The sequence below is a fragment of the Protobothrops mucrosquamatus genome, unplaced genomic scaffold, assembly GCF_001527695.2.
Source record: "Protobothrops mucrosquamatus isolate PMUCROS unplaced genomic scaffold, P.Mucros_1.0 scaffold4348, whole genome shotgun sequence".
In the NCBI taxonomy this organism is placed as follows: Eukaryota; Metazoa; Chordata; class Lepidosauria; order Squamata; family Viperidae; genus Protobothrops; species Protobothrops mucrosquamatus.
The window spans coordinates 49,394-73,700 of NW_015390262.1; the positions used below are offsets into that span (position 1 = coordinate 49,394).

At 46.9% G+C, this 24,307-nt stretch overlaps 1 protein-coding gene across 1 annotated transcript in view; it reads right to left on the reverse strand.

Annotated features, from left to right (window-relative positions):
• LOC107298875 (DIS3-like exonuclease 2) overlaps nt 1-24,069 on the reverse strand; it is a gene marked incomplete at both ends in the record, with an annotated part of 70,358 nt that extends 46,289 nt beyond the window's left edge. The window contains 3 exons of the mRNA XM_015828237.1: nt 708-815; nt 9,861-9,973; nt 23,990-24,069. Coding sequence (XP_015683723.1) covers nt 708-815; nt 9,861-9,973; nt 23,990-24,069 — 301 coding nt within the window. The remainder of the gene's footprint in view (nt 1-707; nt 816-9,860; nt 9,974-23,989) is intronic.
• Between the last annotated feature and the right edge of the window lie 238 nt (nt 24,070-24,307).

The window sequence follows — 24,307 nt, forward strand, 5'->3', positions numbered from 1 at the left end:
AGTGCCGGCTGGCGACCCCCAGGGGGAGGGCCTTCTCGGTGGGAGCTCCCACCCTCTGGAACGAACTACCCCCAGAGATCCGGGTGATCCCGGATCTCCCTTCCTTCCGCCGCGCCCTTAAGACATGGCTATTTCAACTAGCAGGACTGGCCTAAGGGGAAATTTTTAGCGGGGTTTTAAAAACAATTTTAAATTAACACAGGCCAAATCTAATATTTCATTTTAATTATGTTTTTTAACGATAGTATTGGGGTATTTTTTGTATTTGTTTTTATCAGGCTGTCAGCCGCCCTGAGTCCGCAAGGAGAAGGGCGGAGTAAAAATTCAATAAAATAAAATAAATAAATAAATAAATAAGGCAGCGGGGGCCGTTCCCTCGCTGTTTCCAGGATGGCTTCGCGGGCCACATGAAACCACTTTGCGGGCCGCATCCGGCCCCCGGGCCTTGTGTTTGACATGTCTGCTGTAAGCGTTCTTCATAGGTTTTAGCCTCCAGTCCCCTAATCGTCTTCATTGCTCTTCTCTGCACTCTTTCTAGAGTCTCAACACCTTTTGAGTTTTGTAGTATTGCTCTTCTCTGCAAGGCCAAAGGAAAACTGGCAGTAAACATTTCAAGAAGATCTAAAAAAAAATATATCAACTTTTCACGGAAGGATGCGGAGACTATAGCCGCAGACCGAGAGCCGTGGAATATGCTTGCGGCTTACCTTGCCCTGTGGAGTCAGCTTCCAAATGACGGAGAAGGTGAGTCTGTCGGTCATGGGATTAAGGCTGCAGAGTTCTTCACACAGCAGCTGGGGAAGCATCGGGATCACCTGGGAAGCGAAGAAGCACAGGGACATCTGAATGTGAGCGCCTGGTTAGTCTAAGACAGGCCTTTTCACCCATTGTACCACTTTTAGGATAGGGCAACATCCGAGGACCACCAGTCACCTAGCAAGGGGTCAAAAACTTGATGACCCAAAAAAAAAAAAAAAAAGGAAAAAAGTGATAAAGTACAGGTAGTCCTCGACTTACAACAGTTCGCTTAGTGACGGTTTGAAGTTACAATGGCACTGAAAAAAGTGCCCCCCAAGTCACAGCCGAGCAAGACACCTGCCCAGAAGAAGCGCCGATCAGCTGGAATGTTGCAGCCTCTCCAGGGTCTTGTGATTTACCTTCAGATGCTTGGCCACTGATTCATATTTATGACGGTCACAGTGTCCCAGGGTCATGTGAAGGGACCAAAACCTGCTGGAACCACCCAGCAGACGGGGGGGGGGGAATAAAAACCACACACACCCCCACCCCACCCCCGCTGCCAATCCTCAACAGAAATGCTCACAACAATGGAAACCTCGGACAGGAGGAAGAGCGCCGCTGGGTGGGCAGGCAGGTCTCTTGCTCGGCTGTGGCTTGGGGGGCACTTTTTTCAGTGCCATTGTAACTTCGAACAGTCTCTAAGCGAACTGTTGTAAGTTGAGGACTACCTGCACTTTATCACTTTTTTCCTTTTTTTTTGGTCATCACGTTTTTGACACCTTGCTAGGCGACTGGTGGTCCTCGGATGTTGCCCTATCCTAAAAGTGGTACAATGGGTGAAAAGGTTGAAAAGCCCTGGGATAGTATATCCAAAATTCTTTGCCCATCTTATCCTTGTTTCTTTTACTTAGTCTTCCTCCGTCTTTAAGTTGAATAGGAATTGCTATTTCTGAAGGGTAAGTTGCCTGGCTAAAAAAACCAAAAAAACAAAAAAACACCTGAAGGGGAGAGTTCATTAAACAGGGAATAATCAATAGCCCTATTATTGCTTTGCTGGCACCTCTGCCTGCTATGGCATTAGCTGTCCCTGTCATCCTCTGTTTATGCCACCTTCAGCCAACTGGGCTTGCCAAAAAAAGCCGAAAGCAAATAAGTAAATTTGAAAAAAAAAGGGGGGAAGGGATAGAAAAAAAAAGAAAAGAAAAGAAAGAAAAAGATCCATCATCCCGTGCCTAAGTTTTTGGAAAAGCACCCGCAGTTCATCTTCACCCCCCGAGCCTTCATGGGAAAGCTCTTCAAAAATATTTAATCACGTTTGCGGCTTGGCACCCGATCTCCCCCCCCCCCGCTCATAAATCCACTCTAATTGCCTGGCAGCGGTCGGGAGAAGGAGAGAGGAGAGCCTGGCGTGGAGTCTGGATGGGAAACGGAGTGGCTTTCCGTAGGAATCAGCGGGGCTGGTTGAACTGGGAAGGTCAACAGGCACCGGAATGTGATAAGCTTGTTCCTCTGGATGCAGAAGCTGCCAGCTGTGTTGTTCCAAGTGGCGAGGGAGCACGTTCACAATGAGCGCTCGGGCATAATTGAAAAATTTCCTACGTGAGGCTGGCCATGGTTTGGGCCAACAATGGCAGTCTCTCCCTTTGGAAGGGGCAATGCCCTGGCTGAGGGGGGGGGGGTTGTTAAAAGGTCCTTGGAGTTCAGTATCAGATAATCACAGGGAGGCAGGTTGCACAGACCTCCGTAGCTGGCAGGCGTGCCGGCTGGGGAATTCTGGGAGTTGAAGTCCACCCATCTTCGAGTCACTAAGATTGGTAGGCTCCTTGGACTAATCCACAGGTAGGCAACCTGGGCTCTTTTATGACCGGTGGACTTCAACTCCCAGAATTCCTGAGCCAGCCATGCTGAGGGGAAAGGGAGAGGTTTCCAAGCTGAGCCAGGCTGGCTCAGGAATTCTGGGAGTTGAAGTCCACCAGTCATAAAAGAGCCAAGGTTGCCTACCCCTGGTCCAAGGAGTCTCAATCTTAGTGACTCGAAGATGGGTGGACTTCAACTCCCAGAATTCCTGAGCCAGCCATGCTGAGGGGAAAGGGAGAGGTTTCCAAGCTGAGCCATGCTGGCTCAGGAATTCTGGGAGTTGAAGTCCACCAGTCATAAAAGAGCCAAGGTGGCCTACCCCTGTTCTAGACTCTTGCTCAGCCTGAACGGTGCTTCTCTGGGACTCGCGTTTTCCCCTATAAATGACCTGAATTCATAGAATCCTAGCCTGGAAGGGACCTTGGAGGTCTTCTAGTCCAGCCCCCTGCTCAAGCAGGAGAGCCTATACCAGAGGTAGGCAATCTTGGCTCTTTTATGACTCGTGGACTTCAACTCCCAGAATTCCTGAGCCAGCCATGCTGAGGGGAAAGGGAGAGGTTTCCAAGCTGAGCCATGCTGGCTGAGGAATTCTGGGAGTTGAAGTCCACGAGTCATAAAAGAGCCAAGGTTGCTTACCCCTGGACTAATCAAAGCAGGGGCCCGGCAGACACCGAGGAAGCTGAAGAACTGCTGATTCCATCCAGCAACGGATGGAAACTGAGCAAGGAGAGAAGCAACCGAGAACTAAGGAGAAATATTCTGACGGTGAGAACAATTAGCCAGGGGAACTCCTTGCCTCCAGAGGTTGTGGGTCCGCCACAAAGAAGAGGGGGTCAACTTGTTTTCCAAAGCACCTGAAGGCAAGGCAAGAAACAACGGATGGAAACTAATCAAGGCGAGAAGCAACCTGGAATTAAGGAGAAACTTCCAGATAGTGAGGACAATTAACCAGTGGAACTACTTGCCTCCAGAAATTGTGGGTGCTCCAAAACTGGAGGTTTTTAAGAAGAGACTGGACAGCCACTTGTCTGAGATGGTATAGGATCTCCTGCTTGAGCAGGGGGTTGGACTGATTCTAAGATAAATAAATAAGATACATGACAAACAGAAGGATGGATGGATGGAGGGATGGAGGGATGGATGGATGGAGGGATGGAACAGCTTGCCTTGAAAGATTGTGGGTGCTCCCTCACTGGTGGACTTCAAGAAGGGACTGGACAGCCACTTGTCTGAAATGGTATAGGGCAGGGGTCTTCAAACTGGGCCCTTTTATGACTTGTGGACTTCAAGTCCCAGAATTCCTCAGCCAGCCTCCATTTTGTTTGTTAGATTTAAGACAGGGGTCTTCAAACTTGGCCCTTTGATGACTCGTGGACTTCAACTCCCAGAATTCTGGGAGTTGAAGTCCACCAGTCATAAAAGGGCCAAGTTTGAAGAGCCCTGGTATAGGGTCCCCTGCTTAAGTAAGGGGTTGGACTAGAACAGGGGTCCCCAATCGCCAGGCCACGGCCCACTACCGGGCCACGGCCTGAATCAAAACCAGGCTGCAGGAGAAATGGGCAAGCGCGCGCATGAGTGGAGTGTGAGTGGAGCTTCGCGGGTGAGGGGAAGCACCCTCCGCTCAGGCGTGAAGCTCCATTGGCTCAGAACCAGCACTGATGATGTTACCTAGTTGGGCAATGCAACGTCTGCGAGAAATGCACCAAGCCCAGAGAGCACCAAGGACCCCACAGTCCTCCTCCTCCTCCTCTCCACAAACCCCACTCCCTTCTAGCACTGATGACGTTAGCTAGTTGGGCAATGCAACGTCTGCGTGAAAGCCACCCAGCTCGGAGAGCACCAAGGACCCCTCATGTGTCAACCCTGACTTACAAACACCCTCCTTTATTAGTCCTGGGATAACATGACTTGAGGGAGCCCAGGGTAAGAGCAGACTTCCAGCAGGACTCGGTGGCTACCGGGTTGAAACAGAGGCCCTTTCCAGGAGAAGACCCACCAGGAGTGGGAATCGCAGTGGGGACTCCTGAAAGAAATCTGTGAGCTTGCACGGGGCATAAAAGCCAACATTTCCCCTGAGCCCCACCAACGGTCTCATTCCCCTCGCTCAGCTGGCCCGCCTGTCCGTTCCTGCTCAGTTTGGGACTCCTTCAGACGTCCCAGGAAACCGGCGTAGCTCCCTGTCGGCAACCCGGGATTTGAACCTGCGATTTGCGGAGAGCCCCATTGCAGGAGCCTGAAAGGAAGCCGGCAATTTATTTATCGGCCAAGTCTTTCTTTCTGCTCTTCCAGCTTTTCCTTTCTTTTTTCCTATTTCTTTCGGGTGTCGGCCCTTCCACGAATCCGGACTTCGATCCCTCCTCTATTATTCCGCCTGACCTTATCAAAACACCGACACCCTGACAACCTGCTGGTGTCAGAAGCGAGCAGAGCATCGCATCCCCGAAGGCCCTTGGACTCAACCCCGAAGACTGGCTTCCAGGGCAATCTTTGATCTCCATTCGGGAAAAGACAACCTCGCAAAATATTGCCGGAGATTTATGGCTGACCTTCCCCGCTCCAACATTTCACACCTAAAACAACAGGCCGGGAAGTGCCAGAAAAAGAGGAGAAAATCGTGTAGTTTTGCCTGCTTTGTAGAATCCGATATGCTGGTTGTTGGTTTTTTTCCCCCAAGATTTGCGCTCTCTCGAAACAAACCTTTCACCTTTTTTTAATACACAACTGCCCAGGCAGGCAATTCAAGGGAATTAATTTATGCAAAGCTATTTAGTTTCTCTGCTGCCCCCAATCCCACCCCGTTCCCACAGTTTTCATAAAAGCCTCGTGGAATTACAGCCAGTCGTGGTCACCGCGATACTTAAAAAAGATTTTGAACTTAAAAAAAACAGATCTGACTTACCAGAGGGGGCATTATATGATTAAATATCTGTCTGAATAGGGTTAAAAGGATAGAGAACCCTTAGATATAAATAGACTTTTATAGTAAGAAAGATATGATGTATAATTAGAACAGCACCTTTTTTTTTTTGGATACGGGAAATATGAAAACACCAGGATGGTTTGTATCAATGAAATTCTTAAGCTACACCAATGTAACTAATTGAGAGAAAATCGTTAACGGACAAAAGATATTCGGAATATTGATGGGAAATTAAATTTAAACAAGAGCTTGAAAAACAGGCGATGGATTTAACAAGGAGGCTTTAATTGCAAATACAGCTGAAATATAAACTGGTTTAGAATAGAGGTTATAAACGGATATGATTGTTGTTTGTACAACACTAGAAAAATATGACGAGGATGCGTATATTTAATTTGGTATGGATTAATAGTAGCCAGAAGTGTATTTGCGTAGTGTTGGGAAAATGAAAACAATATGGGAAGAAGGGAGGATCAGGGGAAAAAAAACACATTTGATTGTGTAGTATTGAACAGATTTATACGGAAGAATGTTAAGATGTAATATTGAGTAACGAATGGACCCGGACATCACGTTGTGTACTAAGCACTTGTGATTTGTAATAATAAAAAATGAATATATATATAAAAAAAGATGTTGAGACTCTAGAAAGAGTACAGAGAAGAGCAACAAAGAGGATCAGGGGACTGGAGGCTAAAACATACAAGGAACAGCTGCTGGAATTGGGGATGTCTAGTTTAATGAAGAGAAGGACGAGGGGGGACAGGATAGCAGCGTTCCAGTATCTCAGGGGCTGCCCCAAAGAAGAGGGAGTCAAGCTCTTCTCCAAAGTGCCTGAAGGCAGGACGAGAAGCAACGGATGGAAACTCACCAAGGAGAGAAGCAACCTAGAACTAAGGAGAAACTTCCTGACAGTGAGGACAATTAACCAGTGGAATGAATTGTGGGTGTTCCAACACTAGAGGTTTTAAGATTGGATAGTTATCTGAAATGGAATAGGGTCTCCTGCTTGAGCATGGGGTTGGACTAGAAGACCTTTGAGGTCCCTTCCAACTCTGTTAAGCCAGGGCTTTAATGCTACCTTAACATGGCTGCAGTCCTTTCTTTCTTCCCTCAGAGAAGAAATACTTACTTAGAGGAATTCATGCTTTAACAATGTTTTAGGGGGTACTTTAGCTTTCTAACTATTCACCTTTGCATTGGGGGAATGACAACGCCTCTTATTTACAATTTTCCCCAAAGAACCGTAGGTTAGGATTTTGCTTAAGAGTCTCAAACAAGCCGGGGATTATAGGATTTGAACTGGAAAAAAAAAACATCCACAGGGCGCCAGTTCAAGCAGATACCGATAAACCGTTCCTGCTGAATTTATTAGCTGCGGAATTCATCGTAATCCATGCTTTAATTCTACCAGAGGATATCATACCTTTGCTCTGAGGGTGGTCCTCGACTTACAACGGCTCATTTAGCGACGGTTCGAAGTTACAACGCTACTTGTGACTCTTTTTCACACTTACGGCCGTTGTGGCATCCCCGTGGTCACGTGATCAAAATTCGGAGGCTTCGCAACTGACTCATATTTACGACGGTTTTGCAGTGTCCCCCGGGGTCACGTGACCCTCTTTCGCCACCTTCTGAACCAGCCAAGTCAAGGGGGGGAACCCAGATTCGCTTAACAACTGTTTTACAAACTTCACAAGCGCAGTGATTCACTTAACGACTGTGGGAAGAAAGGTCGTAGAGCGGGGCAAAACTCACCGAACGGCTATCTCGTTTTGCAATAAAAAAAAATTGGGCTCAATTCTGGCCGTATATATTTGCCAAGGTTGCATTCATATCAGTCTTACTCTCTTGTAATCCCTTTCTCTGCACTCTCTCCACTATAGGAGGTAAGAGGGGAAAAAACAAAACAGGCATGGCTGGTTGGGGAATTCTGGGAGTTGAAATCCACACCTTTTAAAGCGGCCAAGTTTGAAAAACACTGTTGTAAAACTACACCAAATGACCCACGGAAACAGCCTAATGATGGTCTGTTTGCCAATGTTGCATTCATCTCAGTCTGATTTAATATCAGGGAGAAACCAATGCAGGGCAGCTCACCAACTTATGAAGTTTATTACACTGGCTGCCATGTTAATCACGGTCACTAAAGGAATAAGTCGTAAGTTGAAGACGACCTATAATAATGCCAAGCAGATTCCTGTAAAACAATTATTTTTCAAACTTGGCCCCTTTAAGAGGTGTGGACTTCAGCTCCCAGAATTCCCCAGCCGGTATACCTTGCTCTCTTGTAATCCCTTTCTCTGCACTCTCTCCACTATAGAAGGTAAGAGAAAAAAATCAAAACAGGCATGGCTGGCTGGGGAATTCTGGGAGTTGAAGTCCACACCTCTTAAAAGGGGCCAAGTTTGAAAAAGGCTGTTGTAAAACCAGACCAAATGACCCACGGAAACAGCCTAACGATGGTCTGTTTGCCAATGTTGCCTTCATCTCGGTCTGATTTAACATCAGGGGGAAACCAATGCAGGACAGCTCACCGACGTATGAAGTTTGTTAAACTGGCTGCCGTGTTAATCACCTTTCAATGCCAAGGTTTTCAGCGACGCTAACTAGCATCTGTGCTTAGTTTGGCTTAGACAAGCCCAGCGCTCCGCCGCTACATGGTTAAGGGTGGAAGGCAGTTGCACCCCACCTCCCCCAAATAAGCAGTCGATTGGAGCTATGGAATATTGGAACCACTGGTCCGAAAAAAGGAGATCTGTCAATCAACAGGAAATGGCAGCCAATAATATTGGAACTTGCAGCCTGGCAAGGGAAGGGAAATGGGATTGGAGAAAGAGGAGAAACCGCCAAGGGTTGGTAAGAGCCAGCCAGGATTCTGGAATACTGTAGGGGGTGGGATTCGGAGAGAGGGGAGCGAAACGATGGCATCAGGTTTTAAGTTTGGCCTTCCTAAGGAGAAAATGCAGGGGAAACAAGGAGAGCGACGGGATACTCATGACAAGCAAACTTAAATTTAGGAGTAAAGGAAACGTACGAAAAGGTCAGCAGAGACGAGTCCTTCTCCACCAGTAAAACACAGATAGAACAGAGCTGGAAGGGGCCGTGGAGGTCTTCTAGTCCAGCCCCCCCGCTCAAGCAGGAGATCCTATACCATCTCAGACAAGTGACTATCCAGTCCCTTCTTAAAAACCTCCAGTGATGGAGCACCCATGATGTCTGGTGGCAAGCTGTTCCACTGGTTAATTGTCCTTACCCAAGAGACTTCAGCCCCGACTGGCAAATATTATTGTGGGGTTACCTTTTGGGATGACAATAAAGGTTGTCCTCGGCTTACGACCACAAGGGAGGCCCAAATTTCTACCATTCAGTGAGACATTTGTTAAGTAAGTTTTGTCCCGTTTTACGACCTTTCTTGCCACAGCGGTGAAGCGAATCGCGGCGGTTGTTAAGTTAGTCACACGGTTGCGAAGTGAATCTGTTTTCCCCCCATTGACTTGGCTTGTCACAGGACCTTGGCAAACAGCAACCGTCATAAATATGAACCAGTTGCCAAGCATTTGAATTTTGAGCACGTGACCACGGGGGTGCTGCAACGGTCGTTAAGTGTGAAAAACGGTCATAAGTTACTTTTTCCAGTGCGGGTGTAACTTAACAACTGCAGTGGTTCACTGAACGACTGTGGCAAGAAAGGTCGTGTAATGGAGCAAAACTCACTTAACAGCTGTCTCGCTTAGCGGCAAAAAAATTGGGCTCAATTCTGGCCGTACGTCGAGGACTACCTGTATATATTTGCCAATGTTGCATTCATATCCGTCTGATTTAATATCAGGGAGAAGCCAATGCAGGGCAGCTCACCAACTTATGCAGTTTATTAAACTGGCTGCCATGTTGATCACGGTCACTAAAGGAATAAGTCGTAAGTTGAAGACTACCTATACTAATGCCAAGCAGATTCCTGTAAAACAATTATTTTTCAAACTTGGCCAATTTAGGTTGTGTGGACTTCAGCTTCCAGAATTCCCCAGCCGGCATAGCTTACTCTCTTGTAATCCCTTTCTCTGCACTCTCTCCACTATAGGAGGTAAGAGGAAAAAAACAAAACAGGCATGACTGGCTGGGGAATTCTGGGAGTTGAAGTCCACACCTCTTAAAAGGGGCCAAGTTTGAAAAAGGCTGTTGCAAAACCAGACCAAATGATCCACGGAAACAGCCTAATGGTGGTCTGTTGTGCCACGGAGTCAAACTTCCTGCTAGACACGTGACGTGTGTCAATCTTCAACACTCAAAAGAGGCTGAGTGTTGTTTGAAGGCGGCTGTGAGGCATTAAGATCCTTCTCACCTTTTGCACCAGGTAAACACTTGTGGCTCTTTCACTCGCAACGTCATCCAGGACGGTGCCTTCCGGGACGAAATAACTCACATCCGCGATGTGAACGCCAACTTCGAAGTTCCCTGAAAGGGCAAAAGGGGATCGTTCATGAGGCTGGCTGCGGCATTCTGGGAGTTGAAGTCCAGACATCGGAAAGTGGACAAGACTGAAGAACACTGCGTTATATCGTACAATGTGGAATTCCTGGCTTCCTCTGAGGAAAAAGAAAACTGCAAGGAAATACAAGCAAATGCGGGTCGCCCTCGACGTTACGACGGTTCGTTTAGTGTCCGTTCAAAGTTACCAAAAAAAGGACTTATAACCATTTCCATACTTGATAACTATGTTATTAACTTAACCACTGCAGCGATTCCCTTAACAACTGTGGTAAGAATGGTTGTAAAATGGAGCAAAAATTTAGTGAACTGTCTCGCTTAGTGACAGAACTTTTGAGCTCAATTGTGTTCGTAAGTTGAGGACTCCCTGTGTGATAAAAACCAAGGCATCACGGGCCTACTTGAGAATGTTCTAACTCAGTGGTTCTCAACCTGTGGGTCGGGACCCCATTTGGGGTCGATTGACCATTTCATGGGGGTCGCCAAGCAAGGCTGTCCGCCATTTTTTTTGTCCGCCATTTTTTCCCCCTTTTCCGGCGGGTGCCTTACTTCCCTTGGGCTGGGCCAGCTGGTGGTCGGCCTGCTCCGTCTCTGCCGCTTGCCAGCTACACCTCGGCCGGCGCAGGGGGCGGAACCACGCATGCGCAGCGCTCCCGGGCAGGGAAAGTCCTCGACTTACGACCGGTTGGGTAGTCCTCAACTTATGATCGGGTTAGTCCTCAACTTACGACCTGGTTAGTCCTCGACTTACGACCGGTTTAGTCCTCGACTTACGACTGGTTGGGGTCGCGGCATTAAAAAGGTTGAGAACCACTGTTCTAACTCCTGTTTAGAGAGACCCCCTTTCCAATCCCTGCTCACGGCCACCCGACCCCTAGTCCCCTCCCGCCTTGACTACTGCAATGAGCTCTACGTGGGGCTGCCCTTGAAGATGGTGCGGAAGCTTCAAAAATCGGTTCGAAAATTCAGCCAATTCATGCTGGCTGGGGAATTCTGGGAGTTGAAGTCCACCCGGACTTAAAATGGCCAAAGTTGAGAAACACTAGTCTGTGTAGGCCATCAATCTCAAGAGCAAAACTAAATGTCTTCACAGATTCTCAGTCATTTGTCCCAAAGATGCTTTTTAAAGAAACAGCTGGACTTCCTTGTTTTTCCTTGGAAGACGTTTCGCTTCTCATCCCAGAAGCTTCTTCAGCTCTGACTGGATGGTGGGGAAGGGAAGGATTTATATTCCTCACAGACAGCTGGTCATTTGCATTCTTTTAGAGGGTCGTTGAGGCAACTTGGAGGTTTATCTGATTCCTCGGGGACACCTAAGCAGTGCGAATGGGTGTGGAGCCTTCCTGCAACTGCTGAAAGGACTCTGTTGTAGACTGGAGATAGACGATGTCCCTGAGGACACAGACAAACCTCCAAGTGGCCTCAACGACCCTCTAAAAGGATGCAAATGACCAGCTGTCTGCAAGGAGTATAAATCCTTCCATTCCCCACCATCCAGTCTGAAGAAGCTTCTTGGAGGAGAAGCGAAACGTCTTCAAAGAAAAAGCAAGGAAGTCCAGTTGCCTCCTGAAAAAAAGCACCTTTGGGACTCAAGAGTAAAGCAGCCCGAGCCAAACATTTGCAAAAGGGCTAGGGGGAAAGAAAGAAAGAAAGAAAGAAAGAAAGAAAGAAAGAAAGAAAGAAAGAAAGAAAGAAAGAAAGAAAGAAAGAAAGAAAGAAAGAAAGAAAGAAAGAAAGAAAAAAAAAGAGACAAAGAGAAAGAGAGAAAGAGAGAGAAAGAGAGAAGGAAAGAGGGAGAGAGAGAGAGAAACAAAGAAAGAAAGAAAGAAAGAAAGAAAGAAAGAGAGAAAGAGAGAAAGAGAAGGAAAGAAAGAGAAAGAGAGAAAGAAAGTGAGAGAGAAAGAAAGAAAGGAGAGAAAAGGAAAGAAAGAGAGAGAGAGAGAGAAAGAAAGAGAGAGACACAGAGAGAGAGAAGAAAGGGAGAGAGAGAAAGAAAGAAAATGAGAGAAAGAGAAAGAGAGAGAGAAAGAAAGAGGAGAGAGTGAAGGAAAGAGAAAGAGAGAAAGAAAGTGAGAGAGAAAGAAAAAAGAAAGAAAAAGACAGAAAGAAAGAAAGAAAGAAAGAAAGAAAGAAAGAAAGAGAGAAAGAGAAAGAAAGAAAGAAAGAAAGAAGGAAGGAAAGAGAATGAAAGAAAGAGAGAGAAAGAAAAAGAGACAAAGAGAAAGAGAGAAGGAAAGAGGGAGAGAGAAGGAAAGAAAGAGAAAGAGAAAGAAAGGGAGAGAGAAAGAAAGGAGAGAGAAGGAAAGAAAGAAAGAAAGAGACACAGAGAGAGGGAAGAAAGGGAGAGAGAGAAAGAAAGAAAGAAAGAAAATGAGAGAAAGAGAAAGAGAGAGAGAAAGAAAGAGGAGAGAGTGAAGGAAAGAGAAAGAGAGAAAGAAAGTGAGAGAGAAAGAGAAAAGAAAGAAAGAAAGAGAGAGAAAGACAGAAAGAAAGACAGAAAGAGAGAAAGAGAAAGAAAGAAAGAAAGAAAGAAAGAAAGAAAGAAAGAAAGAAAGAAAGAAAGAAAGAAAGAAAGAAAGAAGGGAGGGAAAAAAAACCCTCTTCCTTTTTGAAGTCCCAATCCTCATCTCTTGACCCCAGAGGATAAATATTGACGGAAGGAAAAGGGAGAGGGGCCGTGACATCATGGCACTGACGGCTGCCTGATCCCATCCGCCAAGGGGCCTGAACTCCTTGTCCTCAGCCGAATGTTGACAAACCCAGCGAAGAAATCCCGTTCGGGGAGATAATCAAACACGGAAGCTGCCAAGCTAAACTCTCCCTTTACCATGCAGGCTCAGGATTCCCATCAGAGGTTTTGAAAAGCACGGGGGTTGCCCGGGGCCTCCACCCTCTTCCTCTCCACCCTTGAACTTGTGCAAAAAGAGAAAAGAAAAGAAAAGAAACACCCTTTATTTAGTTCCATCTCTGGGACCGCACGTGAAAAGCAAGGGGGCTAAGATTCAAATCACGCTGAGATTCGTCCTTCCCGAGCCGGGAGATCGGACGTTGGAGATCATTGGAAGGATTTATACGCCTTGCAGACCGCTGGTCATTTGCCTTCTTTCAGAGAGTCGTTGAGGCCACTTGGAGGCTTAGCTGTGTCCTCAGGGTCACTTGAGTGGTGCAGATGGGGGTGGAGCCTTCTTGGAACTGCTGAAAGGGCCGTGTTGCAGACTGGAGATAGATGGTGTTGTATCCCTCCCCCTCTGTTGAGACAGGGCTGTACAATTTTGACATAGGCCTCCCGGTGGCTTCAACGACCCTCTAAAAGAATGCAAATGACCAGCTGTCTGCAAGGAGTATAACTCCTTCCATTCCCCACCATTCTTTCAGAGCTGAAGACATTTCCTTGCTTCTTTATATTCCTTGCAGACGGCTGGTCATTTGCATTCTTTCAGAGGGTCGTTGAAGCCACCTGGAGGCCTATGTCAGAATTGAACAGCCCTCTCTCAACAGAAGGGGAGGGATCTGACATCTCCTATCTCCAGTCTACAACAAGAGTCCTTTCAGCAGTTCCATGAAGGCTCTACACCCAGGTGACCCCGAAGACACAGATAAACCTCCAGGTGGCCTCAACGGCTCTCTAAAAGAAGGCAAATGACCAGCTGTCTACAAGGAGTATAACTCCTTCCATTCCCCACCATCTAATCATAGCTGAAGAAGCTTCTGGGATGAGAAGCGAAACGTCTTCAAAGAAAAAACAAGAAAGTCCAGTTGCCTCCTTGAAAAAGCAGCTTTGGGACTCTAACGCAATCAGGCAATCACATCTGCCGACCCCAGGTCCTTGGCAGGGACTCCATAGGCGGACAAAAAGGCCAAATCCAGACTGAATATCTGTCTGATGAACCATATTCACGCTGAAGTCTTTCCACAACTGTCCATTATCTACTACCTTTTGGCTCACCCTAGTCAACTCCACAAACAATGATGGAAGTGTGCAGCAACAGGGTGCAGCAGCAGCAGCCAAAAAAGCCAACACAGTGCTGGGCTGCATTAACAGAGGGATAGAATCAAGATCACACGAAGTGTTAGTACCGCTTTACAAGGCCTTGGTAAGGCCACACTTGGAATACTGCATCCAGTTTTGGTCACCACGATGTAAAAAAGATGTTGAGATTCTAGAAAGAGTACAGAGAAGAGCAACAAAGAGGATCAGGGGACTGGAGGCTTAAACCTATAAGGAACAGTTGCAGCAATTTGGTATGTCCAGTTTAATGAAGAGAAGGACGAGGGGGGACATGATAGCAGCCTTCCAGTATCTCAGGGGCTGCTCCAAAGAAGAGGGAGTCAAGCTATTCTCCAAAGCACCTGAAGTCAGGACAAGTAACAACAGATGGAAACTGAGCAAGGAGAGAAGCAACCTAGAACTAAGGAGAAACTTCCTGACAGTTAGAACAATTAACCAGTGGAATAGCTGGCCTCCAGAAGTTGTGGGTGCTACTACATCAGTGGAGGTTTTTAAGAAGAGACTGGACAGTCACTTGTCTGAAATGGTATAGGGTTTCCTGCCTGAGCAGGGGGTTGGACTAGATAACCTCCAAGGTCCCTTCCAGCTTTATTCCGATTCATTGATTGATTGATTGAATCTCCTGCTGTTATTCCTAAGCCATTAATCCTCTATATTAGCTGTGTTATCTTGCAGTCCAGAAAGACAACTGAGCTGCAATTGATTTTTGCAGTACAGGAGCCAGCTCATTAGTAACCGTTAACATTTTAGCTCATCCTAACTATTTTATTTCACAGGAGGAGATAGTATTTTGCTACTGCTGGGCTACAGCATTCGGAGTCAGGAGACAGCCTGGGATACATGGAAGATGCCTAAATGTTTTACATCAGGGCTTTTCAACCTGATCCTGATGCTTCTGCTGAGTCCTGAAGAAGCACCAATCAGCTGGAAAGCAGCACTGATCCTGGTGTTTCTGCTGAGCCCAGAAGAAGCGCCGATCAGCTGGAATCTTGCAGCATCTCCAGGGTCTTGTGATTTACCTTCAGATGCTTGGCCACTGATTCATATTTATGACGGTCACAGTGTCCCAGGGTCATGTGAAGGGACCAAAACCTGCTGCAACCACCCAGCAGACGGGGGGGGGGGGAATAAAATCCAAACACCCCCCACCCCACCCCTGGTGCCAATCCCCAACAGAAATGCTCACAACAATGGAAACCTCGGACAGGAGGAAGAGCGCGGCCGGGTGGGCAGGCAGGTGTCTTGCTCGGCTGTGGCTTGGGGGGCACTTTTTTCAGTGCCATTGTAACTTCAAACAGTCACTAAGCGAACTGTTGTAAGTCGAGGACTACCTGTATCCCTTTTTTCCTTTTTTTTGGTCATCAAGTTTTTGACACCTTGCTAGGCAACTGGTGGTACTCGGATGTTGCCGTATCCTAAAAGTGGTACAATGGGTGAAAAGGTTGAAACGCCCTGTTTTACAGTACATTATCAAAGGTTTTGACGGTCCGCAGCAGTGTTAAAAAAAAAAAAAATCTGTAAAACTCTTCTCTAGCCCAACGTATTTGCTTAAACGGAAAATGAAGAGTTGATTTTATTTTTATTTGGCTTTATTTTTTTGGCCCTAGCCCGGCTCGGCTACCGATTTTGAATTTTTTGGGACCGAACACGGGCAGAGGGGCACCCTGTTCCTTACAATTTCAATACGTAACCACGGTTTGGCTCCTGGCACCAGTTCTTGGACCTCAAGATACTACAGGCTTTTCAAGTGGTAACTCCCTAGCTTTTGAAAGATATCGCGCTGAAGTTTTTTGGGCAACGAGCAGAGGAACTTTTCAATTGTGCGTGAGATTACAAGTAGACACACTTCCTTTCGTTTTTCAATTAGGTCTCGGCTCCAGGGGCAAAGATATTCTTTGCTGGAAGCACAGAGTCTTTCCAGACGCCTTTCTCAAATTTTTTTTTTATCAGTCCATCGGTGGAGACTCAGATGCAGGGAGACTTGCGGCCACTGAAGCGCGCCCCGTTTTAAGACCTTTTCCCCCCACGGTTGATAAGCGAATCACTACAGTTGCTAAGTGAATCAGAATAATAGAATAACAGAATGGCAGAATAACAGAATAACGCCTGAAGGCAGGACAAGAAGCAACGGATGGAAACTAATCAAGGAGAGAAGCAACCTAGAACTAAGGAGAAACTTCCTGACAGTCAGAACAATTAACCAGTGGAACCACCTGCCTCCAGAAGCTGTGGGTGCTCCAACACTGGAGGTTTTTAAGAAGAGACTGGACAGCCATTTGTCTGAAATGGTATAGGGTTTCCTGCCTGAGCAGGGGGTTGGGCTAGATGAGCTCCAAGGTACCTTCCAACTATTATTATTATTATTATTATTATTATTATTATTATTATTATTATTATTATTATTATTATTATAACAGAGCTTGAAGAGAACGTGGAGGTCTTCTAGCCCAACTCCTGCTCAAACAGGAAACCCCCTAACATCTCAGTCAAATGGTCGTCCAATCTCTTCTTAAAAAGATCCAGTGATGGAGCACCCACAACTTCTGGAGGCAAGCAGTTCCACTGGTTAATTGTTCTCACCGTTGGGAAATTCCTCCTTAGTTCTAGGTTGCTTCTCTCCTTGATTAGTTTCCACCCATTGCTTCTTGTCCTGCCTTCAGGGGCTTTGGAGAATAGGTGGAACCCCCCCCCCTTCTTTGTGGCAGCCCCTCCAATACAGGAAGACTGCTATCATGTCACCACTAGTCCTTAACAGAATAACAGAGTTGGAAGGGACGTTGGAGGTCCTCTAGTCCAACCCCCTTGTTCAAGCAGGAGACTCTACCCCATTTCAGATAAATAGCTGTCCGGTCTCTTCTTAAAAACCTCCAGTGTTGGAGCACGCACAACTTCTGGTGGCAAGTCGTTCCACTGGTTAATTGTTTTCAGTGTCAGGAAATGGGAGTTGAAGTCCACCTCTCTTTAAAGTAGCTAAGGTTGAGAAATACCGGTCTACGGGGACTTGGGGGCACAATCCATTTAACAATGGATCATTGATAACGTTTGTAAGTCGCCTCTAGACAAGATGGGCGGCACACAAAGATAGTGATAAGAAAATAATTAAACAGGTGCATTTGGCTTCCCAGTATAAGAGGGTCCACAATAAGAGAGACCCACAATAAGAGGGTCCAAAGAGAGACACAAGTAGAATCAAGATTTTCAATGCAAATTTTATGCAAATCTTTTTATGCAAATCCCTTTTATGCAGATCCCCTTTACGCAAATCCCTTTTATGCAGATCTCTTTTATGCAGATCCCTTTTACGCAAATCTCTTAAGTTCCCTTTCCACAGGAGTTTTTTTTTTAAAAAAATAATAATTGTAGTCATATCCTAAGAGATATGAATATATCGCACGAGACACCGCAGAAGTATAGGTACTCCTCAACTTACCAACAGTTCATTTAGCGACTGTTCAAAGTTACAACGGCGCAAAGTTACAACAAAGTCACAAAAAGTGACTTTGGAGCATTTTTCACACTTAACAACCAGTGATCAAAATTCGGGCTTTTGGCAACTGACGTGTTTATGACGATTGCAGCGTCCCGGGATGATGCGATCCCCTTTTGCGACCTTCTGACAAAGCAAAGTCCGTGGGGGGAAGTCCGATTCACTTAACAACCGTGTCAGTGACTTAACAACCGCGGTGATTCACTTAACAACTGTGGCAAGAAAAGTCGCAAAAATGGGACAAAATTCAGGTTCACTTAAGAACTGTGTTACTAATTTAACAACTGCAGGGATTCCCGTAACCTCTGGGGCAAGAAAAGTGGCAAAATGGGACAAAATTCACTTAATGAGTGTCTCACTTAGCAACAGAAATTTGTGGTCATAAGCCGAGGACTACCTGTAGAATTCATGCGTAAACACACATGCATTGGAAGGAACGTATAGTACAGGGGACTTCAAACTTGGCCCTTTTATGACTTGTGGACTTCAACTCCCAGAATTCCTCAGCCAGCATAGCTTACTCTCTTGTAATCCCTTCCTATGCAATCTCTCCACTAGAGGAGGTAAGAGAAAAAAACAAAACAGGCATGGCTGGCTGAGGAATTCTGGGAGTTGAGGTCCGCGAGTCATGAAGGGGCCATAGTTCCCCCATTCTGGCTGAGGAATTCTGGGAATTGAAGTCCGCAAGTCATAAAGGGGCCATAGTTCCCCCATGCTGGCTCAGGAATTCTGGGAGTTGAAGTCCACCAGTCATGAAGGGGCCTTAGTTCCCTCATGCTGGCTGAGGAATTCTGGGAGTTGGTCCACAAGTCATAAAAGGGCCACGTTTGAAGACCCCTGCCATAGTATCTCACCTCTCAGTATCCAACCTGGAACGAGAGCTGTAGCACCCGTAGCAACATGCCATTCATCTGTTTTTGTCGGAAATTACACAACCGTAATGTGTTTTGGCCAAATGCCCTTAGGATTATCCTGATAGGAAGTTGATGAAACAAGTGTAGAAGCTGCCACAGACATCTCATTACTCATAGATTGCTACAACTCCCGTATACGCAGTACCTCAAAAGCTCGTCAGTCATACATAAGCATTTACAACTGGTTGTCTCATTTTCCAGGTAGACCGGAAAAGAGGCTCTCCACCCACTTGCTACCCGAAAAGGGCTGCGCCTCACTGCTCTTTCGGCACCTGGGTTGTGACGATTTTGTGAGCAAGCAACCCCTGTTTTCTGCCGAGAAAAAGTGTGAATCTGCGCCCAGGGGCCTTCAAACGTGGCCCTTTTATGACTTGTGGACTTCAACTCCCAGAATTCCTCAGCCAGCCTCCATTTTGTTTGTTAGATTTAAGTCTGGGGCCTTCAAACCTGGCCCTTTTATGACTTGTGGACTTCAACTCCTAGAATTCCTCAGCCAGCCTCCATTTTGTTTGTTAGATTTAAGTCTGGGGCCTTCAAACTTGGCCCTTTTATGACTTGTGGACTTCAACTCCCAGAATTCCTCAGCCAGCCTCCATTTTGTTTGTTAGATTTAAGTCAGGGGCCTTCAAACGTGGCCCTTTTATGACTTGTGGACTTCAACTCCCAGAATTCCTCAGCCAGCCTCCATTTTGTTTCTTAGATTTAAGTCAGGGGCCTTCAAACTCGGGCCCTTTTATGACTGGTGGACTTCAACTCCCAGAATTCCTCAGCCAGGCACGCGTGCCTGGCTGAGGAATTCTGGGAGTTGAAGTCCACCAGTCATAAAAGGGCCAAGTTTGAAGACCCCTGGTGTAAGGTCTACTGCCTGAGCAGGGGATTGGACTAGAAGACCTCCAAGGTCCCTTCCAACTCTTGTTATTCTGTTAACAGTTGTAGAAACAGAGTATGTCTAATCTAATGAAGAGAAAGACTAGAGGAGACATGATAGCAGCCTTCCAATATTTGAGGGGCTGCCACAAAGAAGAGGGGGTCAACCTGTTCTCCAAAGCCCCCGAAGCCCTTGAAGGCAGGACAAGAAACTAACCAAGGAGAGGAGAAGCAACCTGGAACTAAGGAGAAACTTCCTGACAGTGAGAACAATTAACCAGCGGAACAACCTGCCTCCAGAAGCAGTGAATGCTCCAACACTGGAAGTTTTTAAGAAGAGACTGGACAGCCATTTGTCTGAAATGGGATAGGGTCTCCTGCCTGAGCAGGGGGTTGGACTAGAGGACCTCCAAGGTCCCTTCCAGCTCTATTATTCTGTTAATTCTAAGATCCATCTGAGCAAAGGAGCTAATTCAGAAAAAGGGTGGCTAATGGCTTCTGCCTCCTTTGGAGACTTTGCCCTGACCTTAACAGCCAGGTCTCTACATATCCTTTGATCTCCACTCCGTCGCTCCGTGGCCTGGCTTCACCCGGAGCTTGGGAAGCTGCGGCTTGCTCCCGTTCCGCAGCCTGGAAGCGGTGCCGCAATCTTCCTATCTGCCTTTGTGGAATCCCCTTGCATATTTCTGCAGTCAGTCAGAAGCCGAGGACTACGGCTTTCCCGTAGGGTGTCGAAATATTTACAGCGCAAGAAACTTGGCGAATTGCAAGTACTGGATGTTCTGCGTGGATCTGGCCGGGACAGAGCTGTTCGCCGTCTTCCAGAATGCCTGACGGGCTAGCTATCCCGTGGCCAGGCGCTGCACCTGGTCGCTTTTTACACAGGTTGTCGCGTCGGCCACCGCACGTTAAAAAAAAGTCGCTCTTGCGAGGGGCTTCAGGGCCACGCCGGTGCCACGTGTGAGTGATTTCCTAGGCTTACGCTGCTGCTGGCACATCGCTTCGGAACGGCTGGACCCCTCTCCTTTGTTTTGCCGTCTCCCAAAGCGGTTTCCTAACCGGATTTGAGAAATCCCTGAGGCCTAATTTATTAGCTGTTGCAGATACAGCCCACCCTGGATTTAAGCTGATAATGGGTGGAGGAGGGACTTTTCGCTCTGTGGGTGACTTGCTTGAGAAGCTTCTGGAAAAGTTGCCGGCATGGGTCGTTCAAGGCCATTGTTGCTTTGGTCCTTTGTGCACGGATCTTCAAACTTGGCCACTTTAAGACGTGTGGACTTCAGCTCCCAGAATTCCTCAGCCAGCGTAGCTTGTACTTTATCACTTTTTTCCTTTTTTTTTTTTTTTTTTGGTTATCAAGTTTTTGACACCTTGCTAGGCGACTGGTGGTACTCAGATGTTGCCCTATCCTAAAAGTGGTACAATGGGTGAAAAGGTTGAAAAGCCCTGGACTAGATGACCTCCAAGGTCCCTTCCAACTTTATTATTATTATTATTATTATTATTATTATTATTATTATTATTATTATTATTATTATTATTATTATTATGGATCATCGCACAGACAGCCAGATGTTCAGACTGGATTTGGCATTTTGTCTACCTATCGAGTCCTTACCCAGGACCTGGGATAGGCAGATGTGGATGTTTGATGGTATTACAGATATCGTCGCAGAATGGAAGCAGTTCCTAGTAAGGCCGCCTTTTGCAATTGACTAATAGCGAATTTGTCAATGCCAATGGTGTTCAAGTGGTGCTCCAGTTGTTTTGGGATTGCACCCAAGGCCCCTATTACTATTGGTACTACCTTTGCTTGGTTTTGCCACAATCTTTCTATTTCTATTTGTAGGTCTTTGTATTTTGTTATCTTCTCCAGTTCTTTCTCTTCTATTCTGTTGTCTCCAGGCACTGCCACGTCCACTATCCAGACTTTTTTGTCTTTCTTATCGACAATTGTTAAGTCTGGGGTGTTATGTTGCAGGTGCTTGTCTGTTTGAATTCTGAAGTCCCATAATAATAATAATAATAATAATAATAATAATAATAATAATAATAATAATAATAATAATAATAATAATAATAATAATAATAATAATAATAATAATATATTATTATTATTATTATTATTATTATTATTATTAATCGACTGCAGTGATTCGCTCAACAAGGAAGGCTGCAAAACGGGGCACCACCCACACAGCAAACATCACCCTTCGCAAGAGAAATTTCGCACACAGCGGTGGCCGTAAGTTGAGGACCACCTGCACTCTTCCCCCCCCTCTGTCTATCCCACCTGCTCCTGTCTTCTTCCAGCCCAAATTCCTTACTGCCCGCAAAGTCTTCTCAACTTTTTTACAAGTCACCTTGAGGAAGAGTTCGCTCTCCGCTCGGCCTCACACCTCACCCTCCCTACCAGCCAGCAAAGTCCAGAAAACCAATTTTCCCCCCACCCAAAAAAATAATAATAAAAAAAATCCCACGAAGGCAAGCAGTTTAAAAAGTCACAGGCAAAAGAAGATCAGATTTGTGAAGATCACATTTCTCTCTCTTTCTCTCTCTCTCTCTCTGCCATACAAGGGGAAGGGAGGGGGGGGCAGGCAGCAGAGAACTTACAACGGGGAGAAACTTTCTGGAACTTGGCTGGCCCTCTGAAGCCTCCATTCAACTGCAAAATCGCTGAGCCAAAAGAGATGAAGNAGAGAGAGAGAGAGAGAGAGAGAGAGAGAGAGAGAGAGAGAGAGAGAGAAAAGGCCATTTCTGGCCCAATCACCACCGCCAGCTGTTTTTACGACTCTTCCATGCTCCACTCCAGAAGGCTCAATTCTACTAGGAAATGCTCTCTGAGTTTACACAGGGTTGGGAAGCGGCACCCCCGGCTGTCTTTGCAAATTGGAATGGAGGCGAAGGACTCACTTGGAGAAATTGCAGAGATGTAGATTTCGGTGAAGCATTAGGACGGGGGTGGGAGGAAGGGGAAAAAAAAGTCCACTGGTGGGGAAAGTTGTTTAATGGAGGAAAAGACGCTGTCGAACAAGAGAAGGACGGGAGGGTGTGTGTGTGACATGAAGGCAGCCTTCCAATATTTTTGAGGGGCTGCGACAAGGAAGAGGGGGTCCACCTGTTCTCCAAAGCACCTGAAGGCAGGACAAGAAGCAACGGATGGGAACTAGTCAAGGAGAACTAAGGAGGAATTTCCTGACAGACGGAACAATTAACCAGTGGAACCACCTGCCTCCAGAAGCGGTGAATGCTCCAACACTGGACGTTTTTAAGAAGAGACTGGACAGCCATTTGTCTGAAATGGGATAGGGTTTCCTGCCTGAGCAGGGGGTTGGACTAGATGACCTCCAAGGTCCCTTCCAACTTTATTATTATTATTATTATTATAGAGAGAATGGGCTGTTTTTTCTCCAAGAGGACTGATCTCCTGCATTTGTCTACATTAGAGGTCCCCAACCTTTTGGGGTTGATGGCCCGGAGCGGGTGGAGCGGAGAAAGAAGGGATGGTTTTGTGAAAAGGGGTCAACGCATGTGCGTGCACACAAACACCCGTTGCTCATGTGAGTGGGGCCGTGAGCGCCCACCACGCTTGCAGCGATGCTCGTGAGTTGGACAGCAAACGCCCACGACGCAAATGGGGCCACAAACGCCCGTGACACTCGCAGCAATGCTTGCGCAAGTTGGCCCGCAAAGCCCTCAACACTGGTGGTAAATGCCCGCAACACTCATGGCAAACACACGCAACACTCACGGAAACGGTCACGCGAGTTGGCCTGCAAACGCCCTCAACACTTGCAGTAAACGCCCGCAACAGTCACGTAAACGGTCACACGAGTTGGCCCGCAAATGCCCTCAACACTCACAGTAAACGCCCACAACACTTGCGGTAAAAGCTCACGTGAGTTGGCCCGCAAACGCCCCCACGGTAAAGGCCCGCAACACTCACGGAAACACTCGTGCGAGTTGGCCCGCAAATGCCCTCAACACTCACGGTAAATGCCCGCAATACTTGCGGTAAACGCTCACGTGAGTTGGTCCGCAAACTCCCTCACGGTAAATGCCCTCAACACTCATGGAAATGCTCGCACGAGTTGGCCCACAAATGCCCTCAATACTCACGGTAAAACTCCCTCACGGTAAACGCCCGCAACACTCACGAAAACACTCGTTCGAGTTGGCCCGCAAATTCCCTCAACACTCACGGTAAATGCCTGCAACACTTGCAGTAAACGCTCACGTGAGTTGGCCCACAAACGCCCTCACAGTAAACGTCCGCAACACTCACGGAAACACTCGCATGAGTTGGCCCGCAAATACCCTCAACACTCACGGTAAATGCCCGCAACACTCACGGTAAAAGCTCACGTGAGTTGGCCCGCAAACGCCCCCACGGTAAACGCCCGCAACACTCACGGAAACACTCGTGCGAGTTGGCCCGCAAATGCCCTCAACACTCACGGTAAACGCCCGCAATACTTGCGGTAAACGCTCACGTGAGTTGAGCTATGCTGACTCAGGAATTCTGGGAGTTGAAGTCCACCTGTCATAAAAGAGCCGAGGTTGCCTACCCCTGGGCTAAGCCATCGCGCCATTCACTCCCCCCCCCCTTTATACACTCCAGGCGAAATCTCAGTTTCCAGGATAAAATATCTTTGAACAGAACATGGCAGCAGCTGGACATGAAATATTAAGAGATAGCATCCTACCATCTGGAAGCGGCTTGCAAGACAGAGCGTCGTCCAGATCCTTGGCGGTGGATGGGTCAATGGTGAAGATGCATTCTTTCCTGTAAGAACGGAAGAGAGAAACGAAAACTTAGTCAAGCACAAAAAAATATCACAAAGAAGAGATTTCTTAGTGGTCTCTCTCTCTCTCTCTGTCTCGGTGTTTCCCAACTTTTGCAATTTTAAGATGCGTGGAGTTCAACTCCCAGAATCACCCAGCCAGCATGCATGGACTTCAACTCCCAGAATACCCCAGCCAGCATGTGTGGACTTCGACTCCCAGAATTCCCCAGCCAGTAT